The sequence below is a fragment of the Capricornis sumatraensis genome, chromosome 11 (assembly GCF_032405125.1).
Source record: "Capricornis sumatraensis isolate serow.1 chromosome 11, serow.2, whole genome shotgun sequence".
Classification (NCBI taxonomy): Eukaryota; Metazoa; Chordata; class Mammalia; order Artiodactyla; family Bovidae; genus Capricornis; species Capricornis sumatraensis.
The window spans coordinates 96,569,587-96,595,259 of NC_091079.1; the positions used below are offsets into that span (position 1 = coordinate 96,569,587).

A 25,673-nucleotide genomic window follows, 5' to 3' on the forward strand; every position below is an offset into this window, starting at 1 on the left:
TTAATATCTTTTGCTTCTATTAGGTCCATATCATTTCTGTCCTTTATTTTGCCCATTTTTGCATGAAAATTTCCTTTGGTATCTCTAATTTTCTTGAAGATATCGCTAGTCTTTCCCATTCTATTGTTTTCTTCTATTTCTTTGCATTGATCACTGGTAAAGGCTTTCTTATCTCTTATGCTAATATTTGGCCACTATTGATTATGTTGTGATAACTGATTTGTTCTGCAGAGTTAAGCAGGAAATCTTTTGAATCAAAAAGTATTCTGTGTTTTGAAGATGTCATTAAAAATGTTTAAAATGTCACAACTTTGAGATTGAAGAAATAAAGATCAGTCATTCTTGGCTGGATGAACAGGATTTAATTGGAAAGTGAGGCTTTGAAACTTTTGCCAGCGCTTTTATAGTGCAAATCTGGGATTTGTAATGTCTCTGAAAGCAGTAAATAACTTTTTATGTATTTTTCTGAATACTTAAGGGTATTATTTAGGCCTTCATGATGACTCAAATGAATATGAAACTCAGAAGAGAGCATGAAGTGTTAGTCTGCATGAAACTGGCAGCTCTTTAAACAAAAGCCTAAGCTGGATTCCATTCTAATGGCTACTGATATGCTGTATGTCTTTATGGACAGTGCATCATCTTTCCTTCTGTTTTCTTGTATTGAAAAAATTATAGTATCTTTAGTATCTATTTTATCTATATGAGAATTAGTAATGATTCAATGAGCAACAAAAAATAAAAGCTAATCAATACCTTGAGCCCACTATGGAGAGTATTTACTGCTAGGGAATTATTTAGATAATCAAGTATGATTCAGCTAGAAAGCCAGCTTTAGGTATATTTTATGGAGCTAAAAAAATAAAGCAAGAATTTATTCTCTTCAAATAAGCTTAACTAATTTTCTCTCCTTTGAGCTGTGTTGATTTCAGATGAATGAGAGCAAAGCACTTTCTTTTGCATACTTACTTCTAGTGAGTGATTGTGTTCAGGACAGATTCCATAAGCACATAAGACTAAGATTTTATTTCAAATTGGATGAATAGCACTCTCTTCATGCAGTATTTCTACATATGACATCTAAACTATCTGAGCCACCATTTCTATTTTATTCATAAATACATTCAGTAAACATATCTATCTTTAATCAGATTATATGCTTACCCTCTCCAATGTGGCTTCACATTTTAAAAACTAATTCCTCAAAAACAGTATTAGTGGCAATATGGAAACAGTGGTAGTTGTGTTAGTTAACATACCTGTCAAAGCCTTAATTGTTTTGATTTGATTCCATAGTATCACTCAAGATTAGTTCTTCTCATTGTGGAATTTTATGTATGCCAAGTTTAGCAATTTATTTTCTTATATATAGGTATTTGATGTCTATAAATTTGCTTGGATAAGTTAGAATTGTGTGATAAAGACATGATTTTAAATCCTCCACAGATTTTGTAGTCTCATTAGGTTTGCCTTTTAAAAATAATTAAATGGTGAAAATTGTAATGGCTGAGAGTTCAGATGGTACAGTTAGATTGGACAATATTATTTTTACAATTTTAACAACATTTATGTTAAACAGTCATGTAGCCTGTATGATACCAGATTTGTTGCTGGGTTTAATGGACTTCATGACTGAACAGGTGCTTTTTTTCCCTACATGTATTTATATCAAATGATAAATTAATTTTATATGACAATTATGATCAAAGATCTCATCCAAATTTTGGAGAGAGGCTCCCTATGATATATAATGACAACAATTTCAAAATAAAACTGATATGAATTGTGACATTTGGCTTAATGTGACACTTTATTATATGAACAAATTAGATAGTAGTGAAAGTGCTGATAGCACTCTTTTGAAATATCATCAGCTATAAAGTCCTGCACCACTGCTCTCTTTATAAGCAGAACTTGAATAAATCTATTTAATGATCCTATGTATTTTCTTCCCTCCAAGTAACACTATATTCCTGCCTGCTATAATCTGCAATTACTTCCTTTTCCCCAAGGAGAACATTTCACTGAAGCAGTAAAAGCTGTTTCAGTCACAATCAGCCTCTCTGTTTCCTAAGACATTTTTTAAATTGTAAGAATTGAGGAAGACTCTTTGATGACTGTACTGTTTTTTAGTATTGAAGCATAATGATTGCTTCTTAAAAGTGTGTCCTGAAACCCATGCATTCAAGACACCACTGTCAAAATATATACATACATGATTGATTATCCAATTTATTTGTGATATTGTGTATGCTATCATAGTGCAGTTTAAATGATTTTGACAAGTATAGAAGAGTGTCATTGACAAGTGCAGAAACAAATGATGGGTTTAAGCGTTCAAATGTTTTTACAGCATTTTACTGAGTGGCAGGTTGATAAATTAAAATTACAGTTGTAGCATCAGGCCTGAAAGCACAACTGCTTTAGATTACAAAAATAGCACTGTGGAAACTTTGTGTACTCTCCAGAGAAGTAGCCTGGAGGACCTTGGAAAAAATGAAACAAGTGCAGTTGCTAAAAGAATCATTAATTTTGTGGTAGCACAGTGTCTAAAAAAATTAAAAAAATAGATTTTTAGGAGAGGAAAATTGACTTTATCCCCTTATCCCTTTTTCCCTGGAGAACTAGAGAAAATTGGATCCACACCATCAAAAGATAGGTTTTGAATTGGCCATTAGTGGTCCCATGATGTCTGATGGGTGTATTTAAAGCTTACAGGCAGTTTCTTGTTAACTCTTCCTTAGTTTCAATGTTACACCTGGATTTTAGCCTGTCATTCTGTCACCATGATCCTACCAAATTCAGTTGAACTTCCCTAAGACATCACTCAATCACTCACTGATTCTGTTACTATTAAAGAAAACAATATTTCATCAGGCATTTCTTTTCCATTCTTTTTTTTTTCTTTGAGATTTGATTGTTTTTAACAAATGAAAACTGCATACATTTAAGGTATACAACATGATGTTTTGAAATTACGTACACATTATGAAGGGCTTCCCATGTGGCCCTAGTGGTAAAGAACCCATCTGTCAATGAGGAGACATTAGAGATGTGGGTTTGATCCCTGGGTTGGGAAGATCCCTTGGAGGAGGGAATGGCAACCCACTCCAGTATTCTTGCTTGGAGAATCCCATGGACAGAGGAACTGTGGTGTTGGAAAAGAAACTTGAGAGTCCCTTGGACTGCAAGGAGACCCAACCATTCAATCCTAAAGGAAATCAGTCCTGAATATTCATTGGACAGACTGATGCTGAAGCTGAAATGTCAATACTTTGGCCACCTGATGCAAAGAGCCGACTCATCGGAAAAAACCCTGATGCTGGGAAGGATTAAAGGCAGGAGGAGAAGGGGACTACAGAGGATGAGATGGTTGGATGGCATCACCGACTCAACGGACATGAGTTTGAGTAAGCTCCAGGAGTTGGTGAAGGACAGGGAAGCCTTGTGTGCTGCAGTCCCTGGGGTCACAAAGAGTCAGACACGACTGAGCAACTGAACTGAACAGAACTGAATCCTAACAGGTGAGAGTGATGTCATTCTGCTCAAGTTCTGATTCTTTTCAAGTCATGCCTGAGCTACTGCAACAGTGTTCTAAGTGGCTCTGTTACAACCTCACTTTGGAGAACATTCTTCAGTTAAAAGCAAAACAGACAAACAAATACACATAACAATAATTCAAAGTGAAAAGTGAAGGTGCAAGTCTCTCAGTCATGCCCAACTCTTGGTGACCCCATGGAATAGTCCATGGAATTCTCCAGGTCAGAATACTGGAGTGGTTAGCCTTTTGCTTCTCCAGAGAAACATCCCAACCCAAAGATCGAAGCCAGGTCTCCCACATTGCACGCGGATTTTTTTTTCCAGCTGAGCCACCAGGGAAGCCCACAATAATTCAATGACTCTACTAAATCCACAGAAGGTAAAGAAAGTTCTTTGCATTAGTATAATTTCTCTGCCAACAGCCACTAATTTAACCCGCCCCTCTTAATCTCTCCTCTCTTTTCATGAGCCTTCAGGTTTGCTGGACTGGGGTACCTGATGCGCTTGGTGTAGTCAGTTCTCCCTGCTGCCAATTTTTCCTTCCAATTCCTTCTTCCAGGGATCCTATTCTTATTACTTCTCTATTGAATTCTTAGTTCACATGGAGGATAGACTCAAGTTCTACTTTTTGTTTTAAAAATTTTCTGGACAATTTGGCTAATTTCTTTAATGTCTCAATTCCTACATCAAACATTTTAATCCCTAAGTGATTGACCAACACCGATCATTTTACAGTAGTCTATAATTCTCTTGTTTACTTTTTGAAGCTCTTTTATAATTATCCCTAAGGTGGTATTGCTTTACTATTTTCATGCTCTTATGGAAGTTTTAAATACTGTACTTGTTATTTTATATAAATGTAAGCACATTCCAAAATTGTGTCCTGTCTTCATGCTATTTTTTTTTCTTGTCTATCTTCCTCAAAGATCTCCAAGGTAAAGTCCTTGTTCACGACTCTTGATTTCACTCTCTTCTGAGCTGCTTCTCAGAGAATTCAATTCCATTACCACTTTTCTAGAATATTCAGGCCTTTGGATTTAATTAGCTGGAATTTCTGTCATTCAGAACTCACTTCTTTAGGAAAGATTTATAATATAACTTAGTTGTTGCACAAAGTGTTGATGACAAATGATATCTATTTTCTGTTTACTATGTGTCAGATACTGTTCTAAGCACTTTGCAACATTATCTCACTCACAACAGCCCTAATAGTTAGTTATTACCTCAAGGGAGAAAATGGAGGTTCAGAGGACTTAAATTGCCCAAGGCACCTAGCTGGGAAATGACAGAATGGAATTCAAATCAAGGAAATCAATGGCAGAGTTTAGTCTCTGAAAACAGGCAGCTTGGTATAATAATGTAAGTGAAGTGAAGTCGCTTAGTCGTGTCCGACTCTTTGCGACCCCATGGACTGTAGCCTACCAGGCTCCTCCATCCATGGGATTCTCCAGGCAAGAGTACTGGAGTGGGGTGCCGTTTCCTAAAGCACCAGTGAACACAAAGTCTCAAACAAAACATGGATAGAAGTAAACTGATGTAAATCTTTGACCTAATAAGCATGTCAAAGTGTAATAACATCTTTATGGCACCAGCAGAAGTACACTGAAGCTCCAAATTCAGTTCCAAGACTGCACAGAAAAGAGGAAAGTATTCCCCAAGGAAAATTATTTGACAAAATATAGGTGTTGGCAATTATATGAGGAATACTTGTAGCTGCAGAATCCAGAGCTTTGGTTCAGTCCAGAGCTTTGCTCTTTTGAAAGTGTAAGCTCCTTCTCAGCTGGACTTAGTAGAAGAGGTCGGGGACTTGTGAGGGTTGCAGGAACTCCAGGCTTAGCTGGGGCATGATCGACTCTCTCTTAAAGCCAGTGCTTTAACAGATAAATATAATAATTTTGATAATTTTATCCTTGATGTGTTTTTGAATCTCTTTCAGCCAAGCCTGAGAGACGACGCATTCTGAGCTATATCAATAAAAATACTTAAATTCTTCTGAATTACTTAAATTATTCTAAAACAGTAAAAAAAAAGCCTGAAAAATAATTTTACCCATGCAGTAAATAACCATCCTTCTAATAAAGCTGCTGCTGCTGCTAAGTCACTTCAGTCATGTCCGACTCCGTGTGACCCCATAGATGGAAGCCCACCAGGCTCCCCAGTCCCTGAGACTCTCCAGGCAAGATCACTGGAGTGGGTTGCCATTTTCCTCTCCAATGCATGAAAGTGAAAAGTGAAAGCAGAGTTGCTCAGTTGTGTCCGACTCTTAGCGACCCCATGGACTCAGCCTACCAGGCTCCTCCGTCCATGGGATTCTCCAGCCAAGAGTACTGGAGTGGGGTGCCATCACCTTCTCAGCCTAATAAAACTACTTATAGGAAATTCATCAACCAAAAAATTGGTATGATTCAAAATTTCGATTCCGAAATACAACTCATTCATATGAAAAGTTTCTTTGAAAAAGGTTAACTTCATGCTAAAGAGAGAAGAAGAAACAGTTCACAGGGAACTTTTCACTTAGTGCCTCGAGTGTACTTTTAAATGGCTCAGTGTCTGCAAACTGTCGACACAGCCACTTGCTCTTGAAGGGAATTCATGCATCGTCTCGACATGTCCTTTTACTCTATGAATCTCAAATGTCAAGTGAACAGGAGTTTCCTTTCCCCTCATCTCTTTCTTCATTAAAAAGCTGTAAAACTTTTCTAAGGCAAGACGTTTTAAACTAAGATTTATATCTTAGACTCTTAATTGGGACCATCACCGGGTTCTTACTCACTTTGCTGAATGCAAACTTGACGTCTATTCTCTCCCAGTTGATTTCCAAAATCAGAATCTAACTGACGCCATATACAAGAAAACATTTGCCAGAAGAGTTTTCTAAATCACTCTAAAACGTAATGTTTTGAGGATGAACAGACTATCAGCCATCTAGCACTTTTTAGCACTCAAGCTACACTTTGTTCTAAAAAGAGTTGATTTTTCTTTTTTACTATTGAGAGGTGAGTGAGATAGGAAAATGCTTGAATTTTTGACTCTATTATTTAAATTTATTATATTTATAATAAAATGTATTCAATGTGATATATTTTAATCAGTTTACATATGTAAATGCATGTCACATATAAACTACATTAAATGTATCTATGATTTTAAATATAAAGCATTTTATTTTCATATAACAAAATATTTATTAAATACCCCAACCTTAGGTCTAGGACAACAATGGAACAAGCTTCATGCCCCTGAGCACAGGTGCTGTGATCCCTGTGAACCGTGGTGACCTCCAAGGTGCGTCTTCTGGTGTCTTTACATCTGCCCTGGTCTCTGGTGGACAATTCTAGACCAACGTGTCCACCTCCGCCATACACATCCAAGATAGGAAGAGACCCATAGGAAGCTGTGTTTCAAAGATTTTCTGAAGAGATTCCACCGACCTTACACGTCTGCATGAACAACCTGTGAGCCTTGTACAGACAGGACGAGGGAGGCTGTACACAATGTGGACGGTGGTCCCAGGCCTGGCTGGTGCCAGAGCTGCCTGGACAGCTTTGGAAATACTGCATCTATTGACCTCCCTGAGTTGACAGACTCAGACTCTGGGGTGAGCCTTCATGTCTCACTCTAGACTCAAGTTTATTTTTAATTTTTCCTGATGACATTATTTTACTAATATTTCACTGGTGCATGTGAAAGAAAGTTCCTCTCATATCACCACACAGCTGAAGGTCTAAGATCTGAAATTTCATTGAAATTCCTCTCATAATTCCCTAACCTTCTTCCATAAGCAAATATTTCCTTGTGTTATAACTTTCTGTGACAAATTTTTCCACTGGAATCTGTGGGCTTGAATTTATGTTTGTAATATTTAAAATTTTATTCATAATTACTGTAGCACATTTATCAAAGGAATTTTGCTCCCTAATTTACATTAAGAGATGCACATTAAAGTTTTATCAATATTTTTTCCATTAAATATTTAAATAGTAATTATTAGTGTTATCATTGAAATATGAAACAGAATATCTGTACTCATGTTTATTCCATTTACAATTTTTATGTCAGAAAAACAAGGCTGTTTGCTTAACTTATATGCAGAGCACATCATGTGAAATGCCAGGCTGGATAAGTTACAAGGTAGAATCAAGTTTGCAGGGAGAAATATCATCTACCTCAGATATGCAGATGATACTCTAATGACAGAAAGCAAAAAGGAACTAAGGAGCCTCTTGATGAGGGTAAAGAGGAGAGTGAAAACCCTGGCTTAAAACTCGATATTAAAAAGGCAAAGATCACGGCATCCTGTCCCGTTACTGCATGGCAAAGAGAAGAGGAGAACGTGGAAGCAGTGACAGATTTCCTCTGCTTGGGCTCTAAACTCAGGGAAGATGGTGACTGCTGCCATGACATCAGAAGGTGACTGCTTCTTGGAAAAAAAGTTACGAGAAACCTGGAGAGTATAATATTTAGAAGTAAAGATGTTGCTTTGGCGAGAAATATAGCCAAAGCTATAGTCTTTCCACTAGTCATGTACAGATACGAGAGTTGGACCATAAAGACTGCAGAGCGTCGAAGAATTGACGCTTTTGAACTGTGGTGTTGGAGAAGACTCTTGAGAGTCCCTTGGACAGCAAGGAGATCAAACCAGTTCATCCTAAAGGAAATCAGTCCTGAATACTCATTGAAAGGACTGATGCTGAAGCTGAAGCTCCAATACTTTGGCCACCTGATACAAAGAACCAAATCCCTGGAAAAGACCCTGATGCTGGGAAAGACTGAGGGCAGAAGAAGAAGAGGGCAACAAAGGATGAGATGGCTGGATGGCATTCACTGATTCAATGGACATCAGTCAGTTCAGTCACTCAGTCACGTCCGACTCTTTGTGACCCCATGGACTACAGCACACCAGGCCTCCCTGTCCATCACCAGCTCCCAGAACTTGCGCAAACTCATGTCCATCGAGTCAGTGATGCCATCCAACCATCTCATCCTCTGCCGTCCCCTTCTCCTCCTGCTTTCAATCTTTCCCAGCATCTGGGTCTTTTCCAATGAGTCAGTTCTTCACATCAGGTGGCCAAATTATTGGAGTTTCATGAACTAGGGCAAACTCCAGGAGATGGTAAGGGACTCCAGGGAGGCCTGAAGTACTGCAGTCCATGGGGTTGCAAAGATTCAGACAGGACTTGGCGTCTGGACAACAACATAAAAAGTTCTTTTGGTTTCTACATGTAAGTCAAGGGATAATCTGTATAAGTAGAGGTTTATTCTCTGAGCTATTTCAGAGCTCTCTCATTGACAGCTGTGAACAGTGCTAAGAACAATGCTAAATCCTCGATCTGAATTTTCTGTTTTGATCTCCATTTCACAAATTAGGAATCTGAGGCTTGGGAGTTAAAGTAACTGCAGAAACCAATAAAATAGTTTATAAATGTCACAGCCTATGAAGGAAAAAGCAAATCCTGTCTGTACTTCTGTACATATATACATAAAAGTGCTTTCACACTATGTCAGGCAATGGACTGAAACATGCGCTATTTAGTACTGACTTATTCATTAATGTAAGCTTTACTGACTATAGAATTAAAATTAACGTGAGTAAGGTGTGCAGGGCTCCAGAAAAACTCAATCGCATATACTCACATGTCAACTGATACCACAGACAGTACATCAGATTATTCATTCCCTTTGGCAAGTGACTGGATTAATTCAGTCACAGATTTGAATCATGGTTCTTATAGTAGATTGCCTGTTGCCTAGTAGGCTCATAAGTATCCATTATGTTCATTATCACCTCTTACTGAACAGGGTAAGCAGTGAGATTCATGTATACTTTTGAATGGTCTTATTTAAAATCATTTTTTTGGAGGGGAATGGAGACATTTCGCTATAAATCAAAATAGCCAGTCATCAGGACTATTTGGGCGGCTTGTTTCACCCCACTTTATTTTAAGACATATCTAAGGAAAGCAATATATTCTTGCTGCCACACCGGTTTTCCCATTTTGAGTAGTATTTGCGGAGTGATAGATCATTCTTTTCGGGAAACTTTTTCTCAGTCCTCTCATACCGAGTTCTAAACTTCTGAGACGTTTAAAACAAAGATTACTCAGGGTCTGCCCTTGTAAAATAGAAGTTTGCAATAAATGGGTTTTTGTCTTAAAGTACTCGGGAGAACAGGAAACGCAGCCGAACAACTGTGTCAAGTGAGGCGTGAAGAAAAGTGATTTCAGCCTCCGGACTTGAGGGCGGGACGCACATGAATTCAAAATAAAAAGGATCACTTCAGGCTTAAAGGTTTTTAACAATGGGAGCTGATGATGAATGAAGAAGCATGCTCTAAAGATTTTGGGGGCCAGTTCAGCTTGACCTTTCATTTTTCATGAAGTCCTCCAGGAAGGGCCTCTACTCCGTTTTCCTCTCCCAGAAGCCCCAGCAATTACTGTGATTCTTCTGATTCAAATGGCCTCCTGAAACGCTTTTAGGAGGACTAGAAGGACAGAGGGAACCGTGTTGTTCAATGAGTGAGAGAAATATTCAATGGCTGCGAACAAAGTAATAAAACCAATGCCATCATTGAAAAATGTGATGCCACCCCACGTTTCTGGCCTTGGCTGCCGACATGTGATTTTTTTTCCTCCTCATCAAATAACAGCATGATTTCTTCTGAACTAGACGTCACATCTTCCAATGCTTTCTGATATTTTATAACATCCACCCTAATGCTGCAAAAGTCCTTTAGTAAGACATTTTGGTATGTTAGTGAAAGATTACACGGTAGATCAGTGAAAACATCTTTGCAGAGTCTCAATTAGCTAAACGACTAGAAATAGTACATGTGTATTCTTGTCAACAGCATATTATTATTGGAACACGTTCTGTGACTCAGCATGATACTATCAGAGAGGGGAAGCCTTAGTCTTACTTAATCTGCTCCAGGGTTCCTCAGCTTTGTGTTCAAAGAAGCAGTCAGTGTAAGCAGTGGCAAAATAAAAGTGGAATGAGAGCCAGGGGAAAAGGTAAAGATTTTGGAGACAGATTTAGAGGAAAAGGGGAAGAAACACTGACTGGGGTCGATGAAAAGCAACAGTACAAAAATGAGCAGAGTGATTAGGGAGAGTGAAGCTGGGGTTCAGAGGGATTTTTAAAACCATCAAACCATACCTTCATCTGATGAGATAGTCACTGTGAACGTTTCTTTAGCTCTTATAGAGGATACAGGACCTCATATACTGGTTAGTTAAATTTCTGAGATCACAGAACAGTGACCTCAAGGAGCATTTTAGTTGTCGTTTAAAGGTAAATAGCCACATTGCTGAGGAAATGATGCATCAGGGGCAGGTTATGACCTTGAATATGGGGTTTGATGACTGAAAACATTATCTCAGAAGACCTTGTTAATTTGAATTAAAGATGTTAGAGAACTGAGATTTTGAAAATTTAGACATATACTCACCCAACTGACAGGAAAGGCTCCTTTGACTCAAGTCTATGAAAAAAACATGAAAAACTTATTTTAATATAACAATTTTCTATTGTACATGAATGATAGAATTTTGAAAATTTTTCTTTTACTTGAATGACAGGATTATTATACTTGTTTGGAGGAAAATGCACAATTTTGTTCCATTAAAACACCATAAATAATATATTAAGACCTAATCTAGACTAATTCAAATTCTGGCTGGATTAATGCAGAAGCTAAATAAGATGAGAGAGACATGGAATTTGAAATGTAGCATTTAAATGATACATTAAGATAATATTATTGTTCTAATTCTGATTTGTACTTTCTACATTTATTTATTTTCTTTTTTTTTTTTGAAAGTAGAAGAGGATTTTATTTATTATTTTTTTTTCACTTTTTTAAAAATTTTATTTTATTTTTCCTTTTATTTTTATTTATTTTTTTTAATTTTAAAATCTTTAATTCTTACATGTGTTCCCAAACATGAACCCCCCTATCACCTCCCTCCCCATAACATCTCTGTGGGTCATCCCCATGCACCAGCCCCAAGCATGCTGTATCCTGCGTCAGACATGGATTGGCGATTCAATTCTTACATGATAGTATACATGATAGAATGCCATTCTCCCAAATCATCCCACCCTCTCCCTCTCCCTCTGAGTCCAAAAGTCTGTTATACACAGCTGTGTCTTTTTTCCTGTCTTGCATACAGGGTCATCATTGCCATCTTTCTAAATTCCATATATATGTGTTAGTATACTGTATTGGTGTTTTTCTTTCTGGCTTACTTCACTCTGTATAATCTGGTACATATACACAATGGAGTATTACTCAGCCGTTAAAAAGAATTCATCTGAATCAGTTCTGATGAGATGGATGAAACTGGAGCCGATTATTTTCTTTTTTAATAGTAATTTGTGGAAGTTTTAATACATCTGTTGATGGTTGTTGTAGTAGTGAAGCAATCTGTAATGAATTTGGTTAAATATAGACTGAATAATTTGTTCCCAGTGAATATTTTGTAATGAAGACAGAGCAGCATACTGTTCCTGTCCATTTATTAGAAGCAACCCCACTTAGGGCTGGAGGAGGCAGATTAGGGACTCCTGCCTCCTCTGTGTTTCTTAAGAGCTAGTTGTTTTTTTGTGCTTCCTAACACGTTGAAGGAGAATTGTAATCCCGAAGCTTCTGGCTACTTGTGGCATCTTGCACAAGCCGATTAAAAACCTTCTGGGGCTTGCTTTTTCCACTATCATACAGGCTAGGATTTGCTCTTAGCTAATTTTCTGATTCCATAAATTAACTATTTGTGAAAGGTGAAATGAATCAGGAAAGGCTCTACTTCTAAATATTTCCTAATAATAGCTACGGAGACCAGCTACGAGGTGTACACTGACCACTTCATTTTCATGTAAGTTTTTCAACTTATAATTATGGGCTGCTGCTGCTGCTGCTAAGTTGTTTCAGTCGTGTCTGACTCTGTGCGACCCCATAGACGGCAGACCACCAGGCTCCCCCGTCCCTGGGATTCTCCAGGCAAGAACACTGGAGTAGGTTGCCATTTCCTTCTCCAAATTATGGGTTAAATATAGGCAAATATTGAGGACATTTTAATCTAAACCCCAGTGTTAAAATTTTTAATAAACTTTCATCTTTTAAACTATTTTATTCATATATAAATACTTATAAGAAAATGGCAAGACATTTAATTCTGCACGAAAAAGTTACTGATCACCAGATGATTGTATTTTGACACGGCCAACTAAAGGGACTGTTTTAGAATTAAGCCAAATATCTTTACTTTTCTACAAGTCTAAACAGTGAAGACAATAATATCATTTTGGTCTCTATTTCATTCTGTACATATAAAAATGGCTTATTAGAAGTATGCCTTGTCTGCTTACTGGATGAGCTGATATGGCTCTCTGCCTGAAGCCCTGCTGCTTTGGTGAACAATATTATAGCAGGAAGGGACTCTTTTAGGGAGCAGGCACCCTAGACGTCCTTTGAGCAGCAACACTTAGGAAAGAAACGGAGAAAATCAATTGCTGATGTTGAGTTGGAGATGTATATTTATAAAACTTTTTCCCTTACTGAATTCCAATATTATTAAGACTTCCACAAAAATTATTTGTCATATTATATGCTTATTTTCCCCATATATTTATGATATGGATAGGCAAACAGATCTAAGAGAAAAACATTGAGGATAAACAATGAAATATGTTTGTTTGTTTTATAAGACATGGCCAATGACAAATGATCAAAAGAAATTACTTCAAAGAAATAACGGGGATTCTATATTATGTGATTCAGGAGACTGTTTACTTATTTGGGCCATCAAATCATGATATCACAGCTCCCTTATTTTTCCATCTAATAATACTTGAGAAATAGCCAACATGTGGGTATTAATAGAATACCCACCTCCCCGTGTTTGCCAATGATTCAACCTAACGTCAGTCAGACTTCACTTTAAGTGTGTTATTTGCCTGTGTAAAGTGCTCGACCTTACAGAAAAACATCTACTTCTCCTTTATTGACTATGCCAAAGCCTTTGACTGTGGGTCACAAAATTCTGAAAGAGATGGGAATACCAGACCACCTGATCTGCCTCTTGAGAAATCTGTATGCAGGTCAGGAAGCAACAGTTAGAACTGGACGTGGAACAACAGACTGGTTCAAAATTTGGAAAGAAGTACGTCAAGGCTATATATTGTCACCCTGCTTAAACTTATATGCAGAGTGCATCATGAGAAATGCTGGGCTGGATGAAGCACAAGCTGGAATCAAGATTGCTGGGAGAAATATGAATAACCTCAGATACACAGATGGCACCACCCTTATGGCAGAAAGCGAAGAGGAACTAAAAAGCCTCTCAATGAAAGTGAAAGAGGAGAGTGAAAAAGTTGGCTTAAAGCTCAACATTCAGAAAATGAAGATCATGGCATCTGGTCCCATCACTTCATGGCATATAGATGAGGAAACAGTGGAAACAGTGGCAGACTTTTATTTTGGGGGGCTCCAAAATCACTGCAGATGGTGACTGCAGCCATGAAATAAAAAGACACTTACTCCTTGGAAAGTTACGTCCAACCTGGTGGCTCAGATGGTAAAGCGTCTGCCTGTAGTGCGGGAGACCTGGGTTCATTCCCTGGGTCAGGGAGATCCCCTGGAGAAGGAAATGGCAACCCACTCCAGTACTCATGCCAGGAAAACTCCATGGATGGAGAAGCCTGTTGGGCTACAGTCCATGGGATAGCAGAGTCAGACACGACTGACTGACTTCACTTCACTACTCTTTGGAAAGTTATGTCTTATCTAGATAGCATATTCAAAAGCAGAGACATTACTTTGCCAACAAAGGTCTGTCTAGTCAAGGTTATGGTTTTTCCAATGGTCATGTATGGATATGAGAGTTGGACTATAAAGAAAGCTGAGCGCCGAAGATTTGATGCTTTTGAACTGTGGTATTGGAGAAGACTCTTGAGAGTCCCTTGGACTGCAAGGAGATCCAACTAGTCCATCCTAAAGGAGATCAGTCCTGGGTGTTCACTGGAAGGACTGATGCTAAAGCTGAAACTCCAATACTTTGGCCACCTGATGTGAAGAGCTGACTCACTGGAAAAGACTCTAATGCTGGGAAAGGTTGAGGGCAGGAGGAGAAGGGGATGACAGAGAATGAGATGGTTGGATGGCATTGCTGACTTGATGGACATGGGTTTGGGTGAACTCCGGGAGTTGGTGATGAACAGGGAGGCCTGGCGTGCTGTGGAGGTGGAGTCAGACACGACTGAGTGGCTGAACTGAACTGAAGGTGCTTGGCTCCAGTCTCGTCTCTCTCCATTTCCCATGGCCTCAGCCTGCCCAGTGCCCCTCATTGCCGTGTGCTTCTTAGCACTGAGCAATGCAGCGAAAGAATGTGGAAACGCTGACCGTCTGACTGCTCTCTCCCTCTCCACGTCTCACTTAGCAGTGTTCAGTGAGCTTTCCTTTTATGTGCCTCTTATGTCTCTCATCACTCAGTTCCCAGGCTCGTTCTCCTCCCCTGTCCCAGCCTGGCTGGTCTCTCCGTATGAAAGTTCTTTGTTCAGAGCCGCTCCAGCCTGGTGCACGTGACTCACACTAAGGTTCCTTCCATGCTGCTGCCCACCCCACTTGTTTAGGGGCTGCACTGGCCCATTTCCCTTACAGGCGTCCTGTGCATGTTTGTCACTCAGTCGTGTCCGACTCTCTTGTGACCCCATGGACTGTAACCTGCCAGGCTCCTCTGTCCTGCCTGTTCTCCAGGCAGGAATCCTGGAGTGGGTTGCCATTAATAGAAGCAAGACCCACCTCTTGACTTTCCCTGTGTGATTGCTAAAATACTGAATTCAGAATGCGTTTAATTATTGATTGATTCCCCCCCCCCTTTTTTTTTCCTGACGGTTTCGTATAAGTAGCTGGTGGATTGGAGCATATAAGGTACACGTGTTGCCCCCTGACCCCAGTGGTTAACATGGTTAGTCTTACTAGTTATTTACCTCCTTCCACTTTCACCACATCACTCACCGCTTCAACTATCTCCTTCCAAGTTCTCAACCGAAGGTCTCAGAAGAGAATCTAGACTTTTCAAAATGATGCTGCACAGCATTCTGACTGATGCGCTATAAACCAAGGGTGTGCAAATCCTGCTCACCACCTGGTTTTACACAGCCCATAAGCTAAGGGTTTTTTTTTTTTTTTTTAAGTTTAATGGTTGGAAATAGCAAAAGAAGAATAATATTTTGTGAACTTTTGAAAATGCACATAAAATTCCAATTTCAGTGTCCATAAGTAAAGTTTATTGGTACACAGTCATGCTCATTCATTCATATATTGTTTAAGGAGGTTTTGTGCTATAATAGTAAGTTGAGAGTAGTCGCAACAGGGTCTATATCTTAAAATATTTACTATATGATCTTTACAAAAAAAAAAAGCTGCCATTACATGAAAAATGATACTGTTGGAAGGAACTGGAAACAACTCAAAAGTGGCACTCTTTATTTTGATACAAAGTTCAAAATAATTTGCATTTCTTCTCTATAATACCAAGTCCGTCTCTGATCCTACTGTAAGAATAATTCTAAAATACAATTTCATGTTACCACATTTCTTGATAATGTTACTAAGCATAGAAAGACTTTCCAGATTGCCATTTAAAAACTCTTCACAAACATGCCCCATATCAACTTTTCTTGTTCTTTTTTTTAATCATTTCTCTTGCCAACCACATTATTCCAGGAGATTTGTCTATTTATAGCCCAAACAAGTCTGATTTAGCTTTGTTTTGGTGTAATTTTTGCTCCTATACTGGAATACTGGTTTCCCCTTTCTTTCTCCATCACGGTCTATTTATCTTTTGAGTTTATCTAATTTAATAAGCCAGTCTTGACACCTTCATCTTCCAGGGACCATCCTGTCTTAGGCTTCTATTACTTATTATCTCTATCACTATGTCATATTCTCAGGACATTAATCCTGGTTAATAGGCTAACTGAGAGTTTCATTAAGACTGGTAAGAATATTAAACTCGCGTTTCTGCTTGGATAAGAAACACTCTTAACACTCTGTGTTAAGCCTTCCAATGGGCTCACGTGGGACGTGCTTGGCGATGCTATATGAGGTGAGCAGAAAGGCAAGATTATTGCCCATCAGTCACTATTCAGTCATGAAGACAAGGTACCAGGACTCCCAAGCATTTTCAGTGGTGATGGGGAACAGGAAATCTTAGAGGGGAGCCCTGCCAGGAAGTCCTGTCTCATGCCTTATCCTCAAGATGATGACACACAGCAGAGGAAAGGGACAGTTGACCCACACTGGATCCTGCTGTGTTTTGTAACCAACTGTCCAATCCTTGCTCATTACGTGAAGTCAGCGTCTCTCACCTGGAGATGGTTCAGAGAGCCTTACACTGCTCTGGTTAATTTTATAGCAAACATCGTGATCAACTCAAGGGGCCATTGTGAAGAATACAGAAAAGCTAGCACCGTTCCTGGCAGAGAGGGGATCTTGCCAGCCACGACTGCCAGATATTAATAGACAGATATTAATAGTTAACTCTAAGGGATGAAACTGCCTTCAATCTATGAATAGCTCATTTTTGCAATTTTAGTTCTGAAAAGTGAAAAAAAAATGTAAAAGAAAAAAAAAACTATCAAGAGAAATACACCTTTGGAGAAAATTGTTTATCAATTTTACCCTTAGCAACAGGTGATTATGTTGTGATATGCCCAGAGAGAACTTTTCTGAGTGTTTTGTAAGATAATTGTTTTGCGAAGAAGAGGATTGATTTTATCTTTCCTGGGATTTTCTTTGAACATTAAATAGGTAGTGCATTTGGTAATACTTTATTCAGGACTCCCTGGAATTAGGAGTAGAATAAGATAAACAAATGACAGTCCTCAGAAAAATAAGAGCCAGGAGAGACTAAAATGGAATGAGAAATGAAGACCAATGTTTGGGGCTAGAGGACTTATAATACTTTGTATTTAACAACAATGAAGAAACTGAGCTGTCTTTACTAAGGGCCAAGATTACTCAAAATGCTTTATAAACACTGGCTGCTTTATGCATCATGATGCCTCTGAAGCAGATCTTATTTTGCGGAGGAGGACACTGACACCCAGGGATGCTAACTGTCTTGCCCAAGGTCACAGAGCTGAAGAGGGGTGGAGCCTGGATTTGAACTTCGGCATCTGACTCCAAAGTTCTTGTGGGCACGTCTTGCATGGGGTGCTGCCCGGCGCCAGTCTATTTGTTCTGTTGGCTTCGCTTTATTTGCACGTGTGCCTTCTGGCGCCAGCATGTTCCCTCTATACATTCAGTGCTCTGCTGAGAAACCTTGTCTGATTTCAGCTGTCTCCACATGGTGGATATTCATAAACTTATGTCTGCAGCACCATGCTATTTGTTGATGCACGGCTGCATCCACCCACTACATGTCTCCAACTGCAGATGCCTTTGACTTCACATGTTTCAAGCGAAATTCGTCTTCTTCTCTCCCTTTGCTCCTCTTTACCCCTAACTCAGTGTCATGACCGACCACCCAGCTATGCAGACTAGAAAGGCTGGACTCTTTCTCCTTAACTCCTTTCTAGCAACACTCACTTTGAGTAGATTCTCCTGGTTCTGCTGCTTTTATTTCCAAAAGTCCTCTTCATTCTGTTTTTCCTTGTCAGTTATTATCACAGTTCTAGTGATCATCAGCTTTCACATGGGCTAATAAAATGCTGTCCTCAGTGACCCCCCCCCCCCATTTTCCTGTATTTCTTTGGAATAGCTGTATCTACTGGCGAAACTGTCTCTTTACAAAACAAGTGCTATCATGTAATTCCTTTCATTGCAAATATCTGAGTACTTCTGGGAACTATTCCTTTATAAGGCACCATAGGGTGGTTAGGAGTGCTTCATAACCGTTCCCATAGCCCCCTGTAACACTTAACTCATGATGTATTACAAACTGTAGGTGTATTTTCCAAGCTCCTCATTAAGACTGTCTTAGTAAATGATTTGGTCAAATGAATTTTCTGTGCCTGGCTCCTTGACCCCTACTTCCATTATTTGCTTACAGAATAAAGTCCCAATTCTTTAGTATAACTAAAGTTCATTCACAGTCTGGTTCTAGGATGCCTCCCCAGCCTTTGTCTGCTACCACTTCAGATTCTGTATTCCAGCCATGCTGAGCCAACAGCATTGTTGGGTGGCATCTTCTTCCTCAAATCCATGTGTTTTGGCATTTACTGGGTTTTTGCAGAAATGACTTCAACTACCTTGGTTCTTGAGGTAGGATTACAAGGATTGGCTCTTGGAGGAGAATTATAAAACTAGTAATCTTCTATGAAACTAAAGAGACATAAATACGATCCATCACTATATTTATGTGATCTTCTAGTTAAAATTTTGAAGCAACAGCAATTCTTCACTACTATTTAATCTATCTGCTTTAGCAATGATAACCCACACCTGACCGACATTTCAGATGGATGAACCAAAGGATGCAATTTGCATAATCAGACTGCCAGACTCTGGTCCTGACGCCACCACCTTCTGATTGTGTGATCTTGAAAAAGTAAGGTGCTTTTCTTTGTGCCTCAATGATCTCATCTGCAAAATGGAGGTAATACTAAATCTAACTCTTAATGGATGTTGAGATAATTAGAGAAATAACTAAATACAGCACTTACAGGGAGCCCAGGTTTGGGAATAAACTGTTGTAGCAGTTATATATGTTGGGCTATGTTGGTGGGATATGCTGGAGGCAATAGATGAAAATGCAGGCCTGGAACTCATCTGAGGAAACAGATTTAAGAGTCATGTCATCAACCCAGAGTTAGTATGTGACATCGTAGGAGATAATGAGGGTCCCCAGAGGGAGTGTGCAGAATGGGTAAAAAGGGTTCGGAGAGAATGTTTGGGATCACTAGCAGGCTTCCAGAGGTCAATGCAGAGTTCAGAAGAGGGCAGGAGAACTGTGGCCACTGGCCCTCATCTGTAACTGGCATGACACCCAACACAGAGCCAGTGGCCCACCACGTGGGCTGAGGGAGCAGATCTGTTCCTGGGCCTCTCATCAGCCTTCAGTCAGTTCTGTGGGATGGGAGTAAATTCAAAAAGCGAAGGCTTCTCTCTTGAGGTAGCCCACATGTGCTAAGCTAAGAAAGGAGGAGAAATGGAGGAGGGTTTCATTCTTAAATATAGATCAGAGTCTTTATAGGTCAAAGCTAGTACTGAAATCTAGTGACATTCGACATATAATTTTTAATGAATGAATGAATTACTCTATTAAAGGGATGAAAGGCTATTATTTCATTGCATACTTTTTTTTCTTAAAAAAAGACTGATCTTCCTCTACATTTCAAATAGTGTTTTAAATACAAACATGGGTGCAAAGGTTTTGTGCAGAGAATGGTGTGCTGGATTCCTATCTGTTCCATCATTCTCTCCACAAGCCCAGGGAGAGAGTAATAATGATCACCAGAGGCACAGCTAATGATGTGCCAGAACCTACGCTGGGCTCTCTGACACATTTAACTTTGACAAGAGCAGATGAGAAAACTGAAGTACAGAAATGTTAACTAACTTGCTCAAACTCACACAGAAATTTTACAGAGGCTGAATTCAATTGCAGGCCTGTCTCTCATGTCTGTATTTGAGCCTCTGCTCCATCCTCTGAGACATGGGAGAGGACACAGTACACGCTCTGCTGGCTAGACCTCTGGTCTCTCTGGCCCCACACGGGACACAGAGTGGGCCAGGCCACTGCGAGTTAATACTTGTTAACCAACTGTGCCTCACTTATGGAATAATTTGATATGTTACTTTATAAATAGCTTAATTACCTTCTGAAGGATTACAGGAATCTTACGTTGATACTTAAAACTTAGTCTACATTTCGTCCCCCTTCGTGGATCACAGACTGCTGGTGGTGAAGGGGCTTGCATGATTCAACGAAGCTATGAAGCTATGAGGCATGCCATGCAGGGCCACCCAAGAAGGCTGGGTCATAGTGAAGGGTTCTGACTGATCATGGTCCACTGGAGGAGGAAATGGCAACTCACTCCAGTATTCTTGCCATGAGAACACCATGAACATCCTTATGCTCTATAGTCGGAAGGGGTCTAAGATGCTTCTGGGGAAGAGTGGAGGGCAATTACTAATAGCTACAAAAACGATGGAGCGACTGGGCCAACGCAGAAACGATGCTCAGCTGTGGGTGAGGCTAGTGGTGAAAGTCAAGTCCAATTCTGTAAAGAACAATATTGCATAGGAACTTGGACTGTCAGGCCTATGAATCAAGGTAAATTGGGCATAATCAAGCAGGAGATGGCAAGACTGAACTTTGACATCTCAGGAATCAGTGAACTAAAATGGACAGGAATGGGTGAATTTAATTCAGATGACCATTATATCTACTGCTGTGGGCAAGAATCCCTTAGAAGAAATGAAGTAGCCCTCACAGTCAACAAAAGAGTCTGAAATGCAGTAGTTGGGTGCAACCTCATAAAAGACAGAATGATCTTGGTTCATTTCCAAGGCATATCATTCAACATCACAGAAATCTAAGCCTATACCCCAACTACTGATGCCAAAGAAACTAAAGTTGAATGGTTCTATGAAGACCTACAAAACCTTCTAGAACCAACACCAAAAAAAGGTGTCCTTTTCCTCACAGGGGATTGAAATGCAAAAGTAGGAAGATTGGAGGTAGCTGGAGTAGCAGGCAAGTTTGGCCTTGGAGCACAAAATGAAGAAGGCCAAAGGTTTCAGAGTTTTATCAAGAGAACATGCTGGTCATAGCAAATACCCTCTTCCAACAATGTAAGAGAAAAATCTACACATGGACATCACCAGATGATCAAGACTGAAATCAGATTGATTCTGTTCTTTGCAGTCAAAGATGAAGAAACTCTATACAGTCAGCAAAAACAAGATCTGGAGCTGTCTGTGGCTCAAGTAATGAGCTCTGTATTGAAAAATTTAGGCTTAAACTGAAGAAAGTAGGGAAAACTACTAGACCATTCAGATATGACCTAAAGAAAATCTATTATGATTATACAGTGGAGGTAATGAATGGATTCAAGGGATTAGATATGGTAGACAGACCACCTGAAGAACTATGGATGGAAGCTCATAACACTGTGTGGGAGGCAGTGACCAAAACCATTCCAAAGAAAAGGAAATGCAAGAAGGCAGAGTAGTTGTCGGAGAAGGCCTTACAAAGAGCTGAGGAAAGGAAAGAAGTGAAAAGCAAGGGTGAAGGGGAAAGATATACCCAACTGAATGCAGAATTCCAAGGAATGCCAAGGAGAGATAGGAAAGCTTTCTTACATGGATAATACAAAGAAATAGAGGAAACCAATAGAATGGGAAAGACTAAAGAGCTCTTGAAGAAAATTGGAGATATCAAGGAACATTTCATGCAAAGATGGGCACAATAAAGGACAGAAATGCTAAAAGTCTTAACAGAAGCAGAAGAGATTAAGAAGAGGTGACAGGAATATCCAGAAGAATTGTATAGAAAAGGTCTTAATGCTCCAGGAACCATGACGGCTTGGCCATTCGCCTAAAGCTAGACATCCTGGAGTGTGAAGTCAAGTGGGCCTTAGGAAGCACAGAAAACCACAATGTTGTGGTCACTCACGTAGAGCCAGATATCCTGGAGTGTGAAGTCAAGTGGGTCTTAGGAAGCATTACTACGAACAAAGCCAGTAGAAGTGATGGAATTCCAGCTGAGCTGTTTAAAACCCTAAAAGATGATGCTGTGAAAGTGTTGCACTCAATATGTCAGCAAATTTGGAAAACTCAGCAGTGGGCAGAGCACTGGAAAAGGTCAGTTTTCATTCCAATCCCAAAGAGAGACAAAGCCAAAGAATGTTTAAACTGCCATACAATTGCACTCATTTCACATATTAGCAAGGTAACTGAGCAAAATCCTTTGTGAGACCTCGATAGTGTATGAACTGAGAACTTCCAGGTGTACAATCTGGGTTTGAAAGAGGCAGAGGAACCAGAGGTCAGATTGCCAACATTTTTAGATCATGGAGACAGCAAGAGAATTTCAGAAAAAACATCTACTTCTGCTTCGTTGACTACACTAAAGCCTTTGACTGTGTGGATCACAACAGACTGTGGAAGAGAGACAGGAGAACCAGACCATCTGACTTGTCTCCTGAGAGACATGTATGCAGGTCCAAAAGCAACAGAACTGGGCATGGAAAAGAGTACGGCAAGGCTGTATGCTGGCTCCTTGCTCATTTTACTTCTCTGCAGAGTGTATCATGCAAAATGCCAGGCTGGATCAATCACAAGTTGGAATCAAGAGTGCTGGGAGAAATATCAACAACCTCAGATATACAGATGATGCCACTCTAATGGCAGAAAGTAAAGAGGAACTGAAAAGCCTCTTCATGAAGGTGAAAGAGATATGATAATGACAGCCGGTCCCATCACTTCATGGCAAATAGAAGGGGAAAAAGTGGAAGCAGTTAAATATTTTATTTTCTTGGGCTCCAGAATCACTGCAGACAGTGACTGCAGTGACTGCGGCCATGAAATTAAAAGATGCTTGCCCCTTGGAAGGAAAGCAATGACAAACCCAGCTGGCATATTAAAAAACAAAAACATACTGCAGACAGAGGTCCATCTAACAAGGCTATGGTTTTTCCAGTAGTCATGTATAGATGTGAGACTTGGACCAAATAGAAGGCTGAGCAGCAAAAAATTGATGCTTTCAAATTGCACTGTTGGAGAAGACTCTTGAGAGTCCCTTGGACTGCAAGGATATCAAACCAGTCAATCCTAAAGGAAATCAACTTTCAATATTCATCCGAGGGACTGATGCTGAAGCTGAAGCTCCAAAACTTCGGCCACTTAATGCGAAAAGTCAAAAGACCTGATGATAGGAAAGTGTGAAGGCAAGAGGAGAAGTGGATGCCAGAGGAGGAGACGGTTAGATAGCATCAGCGAATCAATGGACATGAATCTGAGCAAACTCTGGAGTTAGAGGAGGAGCCTGATGTGTTGCAGTCCGTGGGGTGGGAAAGATTCAGACACAATTTAGCGACTGAATGACACTTACAGCTACATTTCGTTAGTCGTTGGTAATCTAAACACATCCACATGACATTTTCATCATTCTAAGGTCCTCTTGCTTACCCTCCAGCCAGAATCCTGGAGTGGGTAGCCTTTCCCTTTTCCAGGAGATCTTCCCAACCCAAGGATTGAACTCACGTCTCCCGCATTGCGGGTGGATTCTCTACCCGCTGAGCCACCAGGGAAGCCCAAGAATGGTGGGGTGGGTAGCCTGTCTCTTTTCCAGCGGATCTTCCAGACCCAGGAACTGAACCGGGGTCTCCTGCATTGCAGGTGGATTCTTTACCAACTGAGCTATCAAATTCACCTCAAAGCTGTAGCGAGCCAGGCTCCTCCACTCCTCTGGTGGAATTTGCCTACAATGGATTCCTTTTCTCTGGGAGTTTAAAAACAAAACAGAAAGCTTTCCTTCTTATTTCCTGTGATACTTTTTTCAAGGGTTTTCACACCCAGTTGAAATCTCTGCTTAGGGCTCTCAGGCTCCTTGGAACATTCTATTCACAGTCACCACCATCTGTGTGGTGACCCCGGGGACAAGTTGATGGATGGCTGTGGTGTCAACCAAGAGTCTCAGGGGCAGCTTTGACACTCACAGTGATGACTTTTGCCACCTTGGAAATTGAGTCTGCAGGGCTCATCTCCCTTGGACAGGCATAATATGCTTTCCTAGCTGTACTGAGAGGCTTGAGCCACGGCAAGAGGGATGGAGGTAAAGAATGGAGAGGAATCTCTTGGTAAGAAAGGTCATCAACCATTGGCAGGTTCCCCTGGGAGACTTGAAGTGCTTTCTCCAACAGTGCTACAGTGTTTAGCAAATTGTCCAAACACTGCTCCGCTCTGATTCCAGAATCCACCTCGTCACTCCTCACATTGCAGGGGAAGCCACACACCTCTGGATGTTTCCAGTGAAATAAGAACAATTATTTTCTGAGAAGGGAGACCTTCCAACTCCCTTATTTTCGCACTGGAAGATTTGCTCCTTTCAGTTCCAACCCTACATAGTGAAGGAAAGTTAAATTCAAGAAAAGCTAGCAAGTGGTTGTTCAGCTGCCTCTTTCCATTGTCTTATTTAGTTACTCACTAAAAGCTGTTAAATCCTGCAGAGAAACTGTGCAACTGCCCGGATCACAGACAGGAAGGCAGGTGATCAGTCACAGAGCCACCCAGCTGGCCATCTCGATCCTCAGTCCCGCGCTTTGCAGAATTCTAACGTCATTATCTTTTTCCCTCTATTTTAAATGAACGTATCAGAGCCAACATACTTCTGAGCGGTCTTCTGATCGGCAGCCATCATGAGTTGTTCAGAGTGTGAATGGTGCTAACTGACATGATCCATGGGTTTGCAGGGCTGCCCCACTCGGCCCAGATGTGTGTCCACGTTTGTCCTCACAAGCCTCTCCTGCCCACACACAGCCCCTCTGCCTTCCTCCAGTCCCCCCTGCTCACCTGTGGCCCACATGCTCACACCCACATTGGTCCCAGGTGCAACCTCACCCCTCTCCTCCGCTCTCTCTTCGTAAAACGCGTGAGGCTCCTTCAGCCTAAGTTGCAGCTAATGTCTGATCCAGGCTTGGAGACAGCTCATGTTTACTTGTGGGGCTTAACTCAGCCCCTGCCTCTCCCAGTGACACACTTGTCTGGCTGATAGTCTCCTGGCTGAGTTCTCATCTTGGAAAACTCGGGTTCTTTCAGACACAGTTCCTCAACCCGCTGGTTAAAAAAAAATAAATCAAAATTCTGGCTCTTAATATCAGACTTTAATGAACTTCGTGGTCACAACTGGCACGCATCTGTGCCATGTGGTCACAACTGTGATGCGATTGTCTACCTGGGCTACTCAGTATTACCTCTTCCCGGACTGTGCTGAAAATTCCACCCGGCTGGTGAGGCTGTGTTTCAGGGCGAGGATCCGTGCTAGAGTACCTCTAACTCTCCCGCTGTGGCTGTCTCACAAAAGCACGGCTTTGTGCTTCTAGGGTCCAGCCCCTCCTGGGTTGCTCCCTCTGCAGGATCTGACCGTGACCCCAGGCCTGATGGATACAGTTTTGTTAAAGATTCCAAC

At 40.5% G+C, this 25,673-nt stretch overlaps 1 protein-coding gene across 1 annotated transcript in view; it reads right to left on the bottom strand.

Annotated features, from left to right (window-relative positions):
• Nucleotides 1–25,673, bottom strand: part of RALYL (RALY RNA binding protein like) — a 421,185-nt gene that overhangs the window by 86,119 nt on the left and 309,393 nt on the right. The window contains exon 3 of the mRNA XM_068983445.1: nucleotides 10,988–11,020. Within this exon, the coding sequence (XP_068839546.1) occupies nucleotides 10,988–11,020 (33 nt within the window). The remainder of the gene's footprint in view (nucleotides 1–10,987; nucleotides 11,021–25,673) is intronic.